This window comes from Nelumbo lutea, chromosome 4, assembly GCF_056320005.1.
Source record: "Nelumbo lutea isolate HS-2025 chromosome 4, American lotus-T2T, whole genome shotgun sequence".
NCBI classification, from domain to species: domain Eukaryota; kingdom Viridiplantae; phylum Streptophyta; class Magnoliopsida; order Proteales; family Nelumbonaceae; genus Nelumbo; species Nelumbo lutea.
Genome location: NC_142687.1, coordinates 4,582,905 through 4,596,064, shown reverse-complemented (window position 1 = coordinate 4,596,064; position 13,160 = coordinate 4,582,905). Strand labels below are relative to the sequence as shown.

At 35.0% G+C, this 13,160-nt stretch overlaps 1 protein-coding gene across 1 annotated transcript; it reads left to right on the top strand.

The window, feature by feature from the left end:
- The first annotated feature begins 5,835 nt into the window (after positions 1–5,835).
- LOC148853481 (gamma carbonic anhydrase-like 2, mitochondrial) lies at positions 5,836–12,000 on the top strand. The gene is made up of 2 exons (XM_088984416.1): positions 5,836–6,556; positions 11,364–12,000. The coding sequence occupies exons 1-2, from the start codon at positions 6,202–6,204 to the stop codon at positions 11,738–11,740; spliced, it is 732 nt and encodes a 243-aa protein (XP_088840542.1). The 5' UTR covers positions 5,836–6,201; the 3' UTR covers positions 11,741–12,000.
- The last annotated feature ends 1,160 nt before the right edge of the window (positions 12,001–13,160 follow it).

Here is a 13,160-nt window from a genome sequence, read left to right as displayed (position 1 = left end):
TAATATTTTTTATTATTAGTAAGTGTGCATGTGTTTTGCACATGGTAATTCTAGATGATGATGATGATGATGATAATAATACTAATACTAATAATAATAATAATAATCAATTTTTTTTTATAAATTTTATGTATCTTTTGTTTCTCGTCTTTATATTTTTTGTTTTATTATTATTAATCAGACGTATATTGCAAAATCCAAACCTGAATATATAAGCACCTCATCCAAATATGTGATAACCGGATAAAACCGTGAAGTTTCAAGCAATATTTAAAAAAAAAATGACCTAGAATTAGAATCGTTCCAATCACTGGTTTTCGAGTCAACAATTTGACCATACAGTTTGAACGGACAGTTCGTTCTAACAACAGAATTAAAAAATTAAAAGCTAAGTAAAATAAAAAATGGCCAAAAAACATTGAATGGGTTGACGGTTCAATTGCTCGGGTCAACAAGTCATTTACCAATTCAACAGTTTTTTGCCAGGGAGTAGTTTTGGCGTAAAATGAATCTGGCTTCCTGGATGATTCTCGGGCCAAACAATTTGATTGTCCAGGTCAATAATGGTTCAAAAACATTGGTTTCAAGTTTCATTAAAAGGTTTGCATGCTTGACTAAACTCTCCTTTTTGTAGTGTTTTCTCTTTTGGGTCTATCTTTTTTTTTTTCTTTTGTTCATTTATATAAAAAAAAAAAACATAAGATCTAAATAGAGGGAATTGAATGAGGTGAAAAGTAGTAGTTAAATTTACCACAACTAAGTGGTAGCTTGGTTGACACGTCAGTTGGGTAGTCCCAACAAAGACGTGGATTTAAATCTCGTTGTTACCACTGCTGAAAAGTTAGCGTGTGTTATGTTAAGTATAAAAATTACAATTTAAACCTTACAATTAAATATGGACTAAATTCAACAATGAGTGTTTTAGTTAAAAGAAAGTTTCACAATATTATCCATATTTTTAATAGTAGTGTAAATATAAAATTATAGATGTATTCAATTTTCTTTACAATTTTTTTTTGTATTTTTTGTGTAAAAATAATTCCAATATATTACACTTACTTTTTATTTAATATGATAAATTTATAATATCATACATGTGCCTAAATAGGGATGGCAATATATGATATCATATATGTAATAATTTCAATATATTACACTTACACTTATTTACTATATATCTATATCTATATATAGTAAATATTATTAATATTAAATATATGATATTATTTGTATATATCAAAATATATTTAAAACATTATTTATATTTTAAAATTTATATTTATCCCCAACGGGGATTGAGGACGGGGATGGGGAATATGATCCCTACCCCGAACCAACCCCGTTGCCATTTTTTTTGCAAAATTTATGTATTTTTTCATTTTTATATTTTATTAATTATTTATGATATTAAAGGTTAACACATTTAACCAAAAAGTTGAACTATTTATTATTACTTTTTATATTTCATTTTTGGTTAATTTTAAATTATACATTTCATTTTCATTATTAATAAAAATAATTCTTTTATTACACTTATTTTTTTAATTTACTTAATAAAAATATCAGAAATGCATCTAAATTTTTCTACATTTTTGTTTTTAATTTTTTATATTTATTTCAATATTTAAAATTTTATTACTTAACCATAACTTTGTAGATTGATCAATTTGATTCAAATAGTTGAATTGCTTAGCCACCACTTTGATAAAAAATAATAATTTTGTTTTTGAGTCAGTTTTAAAATATATGGATTTATATTATTAAAAATATTGACAATGATCTAATTAGTAGCATTTATTAGTAAAAAATAGCTTAAAATATAAAATTTAATGAGAGAAAATAAGATTTCATATCTTAAGTATAAGACTTAATGAGAGAGAATTTGTCTCATGTGAATCAATATATTTTACTAAAAAAGAATCAGAACGTTACAATATTACATTAAATAAGGTTGCTACTGTTCAAACATAGAGCAACATTTGAATAGGGTTGTCGTTGTTCAAACACTACAACAGTTGTAGGGCTCATACTTGGAGATGTACTTGGGAGAAAATAAGACGATTCAGAACCACCGTAAGATATTTCCTTGACAACAAGTTTTTTAGAATATAAACATAAACCAATAAGTTTTTTAGTAAAGGTAGTTAGAAGCTAGCAAATAAATAGCTTGGAAAGGGAATTTCGCATGCCCTTTAGAATTGTTGGATTAGGGTAATAGTGCAAAGAGAGGCAATCTAACATTGTCTACTTTAATATATATATATATATATATATATATATTAAAGTTACAAAATTATCCCTAACTAATTGTTAGGACATCATTGAAAATATATTAAAATTCTAAAAATGCTCTTATTCGATTAACATCACACTTGCGATTTTATGAGCCATTTTTCAGAGCAAAAGAATAGAGTTAAAACCCTAACACCACTAAACACTTGCATGGCATCATCATTCAAAACATTCCATTCACCTAAGAATATTTCCCATTTTCTAGAAACCATTTTTCACCAGTCACTGTTCTTTATCGGCAACTATTCTTCATTGTCTACAATATCTAGTTCCCCCCTCGAGCAATTTTTCACCAGAGCTTTTTTTTTTTTCTCGTTTCTCTTGCTATGAGGATTGCATTTCACAAATAGATATGAGTATTCTCAACAATACCGCATGGAAAAATAACCAAGGCTCTCAAGGACAGGAAATCAATTCCTCTTCTGTGTTCTAACTTGTTAATGTTTTACTTTGAAGGTGTTACTAACATCATTGGTAGCTTGTAAGTTGAGTAACCAGTAGCCAACCGATAGAAATTGGTAACCAAACAAAGTTATGCTTCATCTAATCCAAAAACACAGAAATAATAAAGGCACAAATTCATTGAAGCCCACAAAAACCAAATCACAGATTCAATAAATGACATTTCGTATGACCCAAAACGAGAAGAAAAAAAAAAGATGCATTCAGAAGTGTCTATAAATACATAAAACCCAATAGAAAAACAAGGGGAAAAGTTTAACAGTGTAACAACTAGTTTTATTTCTGATATGCAATCAAACCCAAGAATTCATCATTTGGCATTTCTGCTAGAAAACTAGTATCGTAAATCCAAGATGTGATTAAAAGATTAGGCGGCCTTTAAGTTGATTAACACACTTCTCAGCCAACCTTCCGGTGAAGAACAACCACATGCAATAGTTCACCTTCTAATCTATAGCTAAAGTTCAAATTTTATCTGTGTTTTCATGTGCATAAACCAGAAACGTTGCCTCACTTCTCTACTTGACAATCTCCGGTGGTCAAATGGTGTTTCCCTTCTTGACTGGAGTAAGTTTTAGGGCTGAAAGAGTCAACGGTGGTTGCTACCTTCTCTTGAGTCGATGGAGTTTTAAACAAGGTTCCTCGTTAATGGAATTCAAGAATGAGAGATTATAAGAGAAAGAGATCGACAAGAGGGTAGAATGGGTATTTGATTTTTTCCAAAGTTTAGCATATCTATATCTATATATAGATAGATAGATAGCTCAAAACCCTCGTGAACCAGTTGACATATCAACAAACCAACCCTTAGTTGCATTTTTCATTTTTGAACCAAATGAACTGGTAACTAGGCACATGTTTGGTTCCATGGGTATTTCTTGAAAAAATGCTACCACGTTTGTGCCATTTAAGCGTGGGTGTTTATTGAGCCTTGAACCAATGTTTGGTTCACTAGTTTATTGAAAAAACGGTAAAAATGGAAATGCTTAGATTTTTGTGCCTGGGGCCGTTGGGTTAAGCAACAAATTCTTGCTTCCTTTTAAGGGTGAGCATTCAGTTTATTCAATTAAAAACCAAACTGAACAAACCAAAATAAAAAAAAAAAATGAAAACAGAACCAGACCCGAATTATAATACAATTTTTTGTTATTTTGGTTAAAAACCGAATTTAATTAATATATATAATATTATATTATAACCTATAATATATATATTATATTATGAAATTAAATTTCATTATAATATATTATATATAATATATTAATATATAAATATATAGCATATTATATATTAAATGTTATATATTATATATTATACATTACATAATAAATTTTAATTAATTCAGTTTTTTCGATTAATCAAATTACCCAAAAATTGAAAAAATCAAAACCAAAATTTTCAATTCAGTATTTTGGTTTTAACCGAATAATGCTCACCCCTATTTCCCTTAATGGCCAGGGGTTTCTCGAAACACGTGGCTAACGTGGCACTGACATGGATGCCGATGTGGCGGCCCGAGGTGGTTGACGAAATGCATTGCGGACCACCAAACTCAGTAGAATACTTATACCTTTTTTTCTGGACACTCTAACGCATCTAAAGAGAATCCTGCACCATCGTTCGTTTGAAGAGAAAACTACCGCCACTGTATACTGTTCTCCTGTTCATTGATGCTGATAAGAACGTCATCGACCTTGAGACCCTTTACTATTTCCATTTTCTTCTGGTAAGCTAATTCATATTGACATCTTATTTTATTTTATTTGCAGATCTATTAGTTCTTCCCACAAGTCTCCCCTATTCACAAACCATCTATGGTCTTCTTCCTGTCGTGGACCTTGAGATCTACATGTTCTCCCGTTTGTTGGCACCGATAAGATTGTTATCAATCCAGAGACCTCTGCTCTTTTCATTTTCTTCTAGTAAGTTAGTTCATATTGATTTTTTATTTTAGATCTATTAATTCTTCCTGCAAGTCTCCCCTGTTCATAGACCATTTGCACTCTTCTTCCCGCCTTTGACCTAGAGATCTAGGCTGTATTTGGTTCTGTGGGTGTTTATTAAAAAGACGCTACCATATCAACACTACATAAGCATTGATGTTTATTGTAGACGAAGCAAAATGAAACAACTGTTTGGTTTTACCATTTATCAAATAAATGATATAAAACTAAAACGTTTTGATTTTTGTGCATAAAGCTTTTATGAAAGACATCAAATTCTTGTTTCTCTTAACGCCCCAGTGTTTCTTGAAACCAAATGCTAATGTGACACACTTTAATGGGTATTAATTTAAGGTGGAGAATAAAAACGTTTAAAGTGAAGTCTAACCAAACAACAAAAACAATAAACGTTTAAAATAAAAAAAAAATGTTTTAAGTGAAAAATTACAAATAAACAGCCTATCCATAAACGTCCATGAAACCAAACACATGTTTATTTGTTGTCATACCCAATTTGAAGGGCAATTTTTATTTGAATATAACAACTAAAGGCCACCCACACATACATCCTTTATACCAGTCATTATGACTATTGGGTGTGATTTTCATCTAAAATCAATCATTGGATTTCAAAATATGCAAGCAAGGATAGTTTGGACCATTGGATCGGTTCATTAACACCCAAATATCAAGGAAAGGTGCCACACTGAATCACCCATATGGCCATTTCTTTAAATGCCCTTCTAAACAGCAAAAGATGAGAAAACGTTTATCTTTGCTAAGTTGGAAAGTGCCTGTTTCTTGAAACGTGACAATAATAGAAAATGTATGGTAGCATTTATCAGATAAAACCACCCCTTCCCTCAAAATATCTACGTGGCAAATATAAATTAAGTATATGTTTGGTTTCATTGACGTCAATTGAATAAATATTTTGTAGTTAATGTGGTTACAAAACCCAAAAAAACAATTATCGAAAGCATTCATGACACATATGCACTATTAGAGATTGCATCAAAAAATATCAATAAATGTCTATCCCTTAAAGGAAACTCCAAAATGAAATTTCTTAAAACAGGAGAGAAAGCATTTGGTGATGGGGCGCTTATATCGCAGACATATACTAGATCTTTTGATATTGTCAAATGGTTTTATAAAAAAATATATATATATATTGGGTCCGAAGTACGCATTGTACAAGTGGCAAATTATAGGATGTTTTCGATGCACGGCTGCAATGAGCTGTGTGGCACGCTCTGTGATAAGCAAATCCGATTTCGATGGACTGAAGGAAATCCTAAGCCTTTCGTTGTAGACAGTTAGATGATCCTTGGGTGAGATACACTCTCGCCGGCTTCCTCCTCCGTCCCATATGTGAGTTGTGAGTTGTGAGTTGTGACTGAGATTGTCCGAGTTTGAACTTTGAAGCGCTCATAACTCGTTAACCTGGACTCACTTCTCTATCCTTCATTCTCTGACTCCACCGTAAAGGAGGGAAAGGAAAATGGCGACTCTAGCTCGTTTGTCCAGAAGAGCCCTAAAACCTAGTCTCTCGCCTTCATCTCTTCTTCCCCGTGGTCTGTCCACCGAAGCAGCGAAAGTAACTGCAACTGATCGAGTGAAATGGGATTATAGAGGGCAGAGAAAAATAATCCCCTTAGGGCAATGGGTTCCTAAGGTCGCCGTCGACGCCTATGTGGCTCCGAATGTAGTTCTATCCGGCCATGTTACGGTTAACGATGGATCTTCCATTTGGAATGGATCGGTTCTTCGCGGCGATCTCAACAAAATCACCGTCGGGTTCTGCTCAAACGTGCAGGAGCGATGCGTTCTCCATGCGGCTTGGTCGTCTCCAACAGGTTTGAATAGTTGTTCTCAATCCATTTCTGTTGATTCTGATTCTTAGTTTCTTTTAGTGAGATTGCGGTGATTTTTATTTCGTTTTGGGAAAATAAATTAAATATTACGTGCTCAAATTATTTTTGGACGAGGTCTAATATGTGTAATCCAAAAAATCCGCTTAATCGTTCTGAAAACAAATAGACCTACAAATCAACTTGAGGACTTGAACAACCCCTTTTAATGGTGTGGAATAGCTGCATTGTCGGATTGACTCACCTATGTGATTTCGAAGGTTCTTCTAGTTGTCAAATGCAGCTGGAATTGAGAAAGGTCTGAGGTTAAGCCTTCTTTGATACTGTACCTTTTTTTCCCTTTGTCCTGAGGTTCTGAAGAAAATGTATTTTATTCTATTATGGTTACTAAACGCAAGTTATAATTGCTTAGGCTGATAGGCTCAGTTTGAAAGAGTACAAATAAAAATATGTACAGTGCAAATGCATACAAAATAATACAAAATATAAGGTTTTGCATTCTACATATTTATATTTTTAGTCCTTCCAAACTGAGCCTTATGAGCCACTTAATTCTTCATTGGTTTCCAAGAAATATATCACCAAATATGATGTTGTTGGGCCTTTTTTAACAATTTTTAGGCAACCATGGAGTGAGCACCATCGTTCTTCTCTTGAGGCATATGTTAATGTGCACGTGGCAAAGATGAGATGATACTAATATTGAATTATTGCTCAAGATGTTACGATTGTGTTGTATTTTTATGCGCCAGCGAACTGCTACTTGAGCTGTTTTATGTTCTTTTTTTTTTTTTATCAATAAGCTGTTTTATGTTCTTAATTTATGTCTTTGAGATTCATTGTGTTGCAGCATGCACCAATTAATCATAAGTTAATTTTGTTGCTTGCCTGTTTTGTTGTTTATGAGGAGTTTTCAACTAAGCAACATATTAGCCTACAAGTAGAGTAGCTGGGTTTTGTGTTGTTATTCTATTTGTGCCCCTTTCAGAAGCAAAAAATCTTCAGGTGGCCTCTTTCTAAGTGCGGTTAGATATCCTAAAACCTCTGTTGTTGGATGAGCCATCCAGTTATTGGTTTTTCCAATTGGATCTTCACTTGTGTGATGTGGAATATCTTTCTTTTGGAACAAAATTGGAGAAAATTGAGATTGATAAGAAAAGAACAGTTTATAGTTTAACAGTTTGAAGAGTCTTTTTTCTTGTTTTCTCTAAGTCGATGCGTATTTTAGGCAGTCTCTTCTCATGTTGGAGCCTCTCTATCAATTGCCTAAGTAAAAGGATGCAGAACTGATAAGGGAAGCAGGGATTTTCAACCACCCATCAGAAAAAGGGGAATTTCAACTAAAATTGGAATTGGTGAAAGACTGTGTTAAGAATGTATCGACTGATCAGGGGCAATGTTATCTTTGTACACAACTAGATAAGAATAAAAACAAATCTGGCCTACTGGGAGAGTGATTTAACTGAATTTTGATGGGAGCTCCCTTCGAAACCCTGACTATCAGGTATAGGAGGAGTAATCAGAAATTCTGAAAGGAGGATATTGGCTGTGTCCTCAGGACTGATTGACACGGGGAATTCACTGAGGGCTGAACTTTTGGCAATACTACAAGGTTTGAAGCTAGCTAAATAGATAGGATTCAGGCATATTGAGGTGGAAGGGGACTCAAAAGTGGTCATTTCCTGGGCTACAAACAGCAGCCATACCCCGTGGATGTTTGAACATGTGATTAGGGAAGTGGAAAAGATGGCAAAGGAGGTTGAGGCTGAATTCAAATGGGTCTGAAGGAGTGCAAATGGGCTAGCAGCTAGCTGACTATCTAGCAAAACAAGGGGCAATGAGACAGAAATTATTTTGGGCTGCACTGTTTCCAATCTGAAATTTAAATAAAATAGATGTTCACTGATAAAAAAAAGAGGGAATAACAACGTCCTCCTTTCTTATTCTTTTCTGGTTTCCCACTTTTGTTTATCACTATTTATCTTCAAACTTTTGAACCCAGAACTAGAGAGTTGTGCCTACTCCCTCCTCATTCTCTCTCTCACAGAGGCTACCGGCTTGAAAGTTGTAAAAATAGTCGTTTGATTTTTGAGTGGTTGTTGACAGTTGGAAAGTTGGAAGCAAGGCATAATGCTGCACACTTGCAGTTTTGTTTCTTTCTATCTGGGCTAGAGTTACCATACCACTCTTCGGTTCAAACTTTAAACCAAACTGCCAATGGTGAATGGCCCAATGCGGCAACGTTCTTACCAGCATCAGCAAGAGGCATTGCCATACACCAGACCAGTCTCCACTCTCCAATTTAAACCTCAAATGATGAAAAAACACTAAATATATAGAAACTATTTCTGTTTTTCCTATTCACTGCGAGTTTAAGATTAACAGGGTATCTATGATATACATGTATGTTATTTTTATGATTTTATTTTTACAAATGTATGGCAGTTGAAATACCCTTGCCTTAATTTGCTTTTAGTTGGTTAGATGATAAGAACACATTCTAGGCTGGTGATATAGCAATCATAACAATCAAAATGCTAGATTAGAACCAAAGAAGCTTAACATACCTGTCTCTGAATGCCTTGCACAAAGATGACAATGACTATGCAGAATTGCATTTGGGCTAGTGAAAGGGTCGGAGTTTTGAAAAACTGTATGTGTATGGAGTTGAAGAGAGGAGGGAAGGGGACAAGAGAGAGTTCTGAATAACCTTTGTTTTATGATCGTAGCTTATGAACAAGTTTGTCATCTATGATGACCAAAATTCTTAAACGATCCATGCGGGGGTGGTTTGAAGAGTTTGGCATTGCTAGTGCTCCTGAGTGGTTGGATGGCTTGTTTTGCAGCGTTCCAGTGTTAATGAAGAGTGCCTCTTTTTAGAATTAAATTGGTATTTTTAATTGTTTGAAAATTTGTAAGTGAAAGGGTAAAACTGTCCAAATAAATAAGAAAAGGGTAGTTTGGGCATTTAAAAACTTTAAACAGCCAGATGAGAATCTTTTTCGAAGTTATTGTTGCAAATGCAAGTAGAGAGGGTACTTGTCACTGATCCCATACCATAGTACCGGGGTGGTCTTTGTAATTTATCCAAAAAAAACTTTGAATCTTGGCTGAGTCTACTAGATGTAATGTAACTAGGGTTAAGGCAGAATCAAAATTTAGTTGTTCAGGAGTTGCGAGGAGAACGAGAAATTAAGGTACTTATGGTCAGGAGGGCATTTCTGCATGATTTTCTATAGGAGGTGGGCATAGTAATTGGTTAATGGAGTGAATTTTATGTTGGATGGGGACAGTTGATGCCTTGTCACCTATTGTTGTATTTATCTCTTCTTTGATTAATATATAGTTATAATGTCTGATTATTATCAAAAGTGTTATCATTATATTATGGCGTGAGGATACATAAACATCTGTAGATCTAATAAGAACATTAATCTTTCTTGACATAGGCAATTATTTGCTTTGCCATTCATGGCTTGGTGGTCATTCATTTACATTTGGCATAGACCTAATATGTTGTAACTTAAAAGTGGTGAATAAGGACCAAAAATCCAAACCCATCAAAGAAAGGGTTGAGAATCCCCTCGCCCTCCTTGTAAAGGAGTGGAATTGTTGGAAATCCAGATAAAGGTCTGAAGAAATCTGAGAGGTTGAAAAAGGTGGTCACTTAGGTCAATAGAGTGGGATGGTTTGGTTTAGCCTTGGGCATGGTTCAAATTATTGGTACACCTCCTTCTATTGGCAGAGGTGTATATACGATGCATTTTTTTACTTTTTTAGTTTTCTTTTTCAAATTTTCATTTTTATAAATATTTTTATATTATTTAATAAATAAAATAAATAGGTTCCTGAAAATACCTTTAAATAGGTGTATTGAAACCTTGCCGATACAGTATACAATACACCCGATACAGGGCATACTCTACTGATATTTTGAACCTTGGCCTTGGGGTCAAATTTATTGCATACCTTGGATTACTGAAGATTTTTAGTTGTTGGATCATGATTGCTTTGTATGTCAGGTTCAATATTGTACCAGAGTATATGATAAGTATTTTCAGTGCAAAGCCCGTTCTAACAGATTTTACAGCCTTACATTGGAAATATCTCCATACTTATGTATTTTATTTCATGGCGAGATACTCCCACCGTAAAGTTGGCAAGAGGCTGATCGAACGGTGTGAACATGGACCTGCACTGACTGAAGCCGATCTCATCATATCCATGTATTATGGACGGGAAGCCAAATCTCCCAAGGGATGTTTTGGCTTGTTTAATAGTGCTTAGATGACCATGTGAAGTGATTGTTTTACTTTGGTGTTGCTGATTCTTCACATACACCGTGGTTCAATGATAAATTGGTTGAACAAACTGTGCACATTCAATATTTAATTTAGGAAAATTCTATGGTACCACCTGTACTTTTGGCTCTATCTAAAAAGTTGCTTTTACTTGACACTTATGCTTCTCTATGTTAAACATTGAACTGCTGCCACGTGTAATATTGAGCTGTCTGTTCTGATACGGCATCCCTTCACTTGGGGTTAATTCGTCAGTAACTACTGTTCAGATAACTAACATGAGATGCTGCTCATGTCTTGCATTTTGGATGTAGTACATTCTACATTGATAGCTGCTGTTCATGTTCGTCATTCAGTGAATTTTTGGTGCCATACCACAAAATGGTGTTGGTACTTTTAGAGGACCCATTGGTTTGGGTAAGAAGGCAGGCAGAGTGAAAATTTTGCATTTTTTTTTTTATCTTACGAGTATTATTATATTCATTCATCAGGACTGCCGGCAGAGACATCGATCGAGAGGTTTGTCACAACTGGGGCTTATAGTCTGTTGCGGTCCTGCACAATTGAGCCCGAGTGCATCATAGGTCAACATTCCATTCTTATGGAAGGCTCGTTGGTGGAAACTCACTCCATCCTTGAAGCTGGTTCTGTAGTTGCACCAGGCAGGAGGATTCCAACTGGCGAACTTTGGGCTGGAAATCCTGCAAGGTTTGTTAGGAGCCTGACCCATGAGGAAATTTTGGAAATCCCCAAACTTGCCGTTGCAATCAATGATCTGAGTAAGAGCCATTTCTCGGAGTTCCTCCCTGACTCCACAGTTTATTTGGAGGTTGAAAAGTTGAAGAAATCTTTTGGGGTTCTCATTTGAAATAAGTTTTCATTTTGCCAATACATTAATCGGCAGCTCCCAGATAAAATAAGCACCTTCGAGTACTCTCTTTTATGGAAGCTTTTGAATTCCGAATGCGTGTCTTTTGGGTTGGATTATTGATGAAAGAATTGGTTGTAGATTCAATTTGGCGATGTAAAGGGGATGCCGGGTGACGTCATTCTGGCCTCGTTTGAATTGTGCACTGTTATTCATTCGACAAGTGAAAATTGAGGTAGGTACTCCGGGATTTGAGAACATCTCCCCTTCATAATATCATGCAGAATGAGATATTCTCCATGTGTGATTGCAATAAACATGGACAGAGCTTTACTGGGCAGGAGATTCGAACTTGGTTTCGGCTACCAATTGCTACACAGCCCACAGGTGGGATGTCATCATATTGGTAGCCTAGCATATACCATATAGGGCCATAGGCCTTACTGTGTGGTCAGATCGGTCTGAAGCTTCCCAGTTCCCATTGGACAGTTGAGCGAGATAGGCTGTTACAATCACATTGAACCAGATCTGAAGCCCAATCATAATGTGGGGGATAAGTGACAATCAAATATGGGTCAAACTAATGTGATTTCATTGAATGGGCCACAGAGAAGAACAATCTAAGGTTGGCCACACCACAAGTTTGATTCCAGCTGTCCCTAAACAGTAACAGGAGAGGGCAGGACTCTGGAAGGAAAATGAATGTCGGCAATGTAATTAACTAAATAAATCCCTAAATACTGCTTTGCTTTCTTGGTTGGATAAGGAACACCTACCAACCGAACCCGAACCACCAATGACAAATAATGGGCCTAAAATAAATCAAAATCGAATGGAAATGGTAAATGTCTTTGTAACCGTATGATTAACGTGGAACTACTCTTACCAAACTAGCAAAGTCACCCCGATCTGCTGATCATAATACATTGCTCACCACGTGAATGCAGCTACACATTAAGAATATTTTTCATGAATGACAGTAAAATATAAGAGATGTTCTCGAGGCTCAGTTTGGAAGGAGTACAAATACAAATTTGTAGAGCAAAACCTTGCACTTTATATTATTTTGTATGTATTTGTACTGTACATATTTGTATTTTCACTCTTTCCAAACTGAGCCTGATGTGTGTGGCTATATTGATATGGCCAGCAGGGAACAACACCCGTCTTCAGCTATTACCACTAATACCATGGTTAGTAGTGCTTGGTGGTATATTTATTCATATTTTGTCAAACCCGATCAATTTCTATGGAGATGAGCAAAAGGCTGGGTCTGTGCCTATGAAGGTCGGAATGCTGTTTCCTGTTTATATATATCTGGGTGGTCTTCATGCAAAATGCAGTTGGTGGAAGTGGAATATAATAATGGTTGTTGGCCGTTCCAATCAAGGAAGAGTTTAAGCTGAGGCATGCTTGGAAA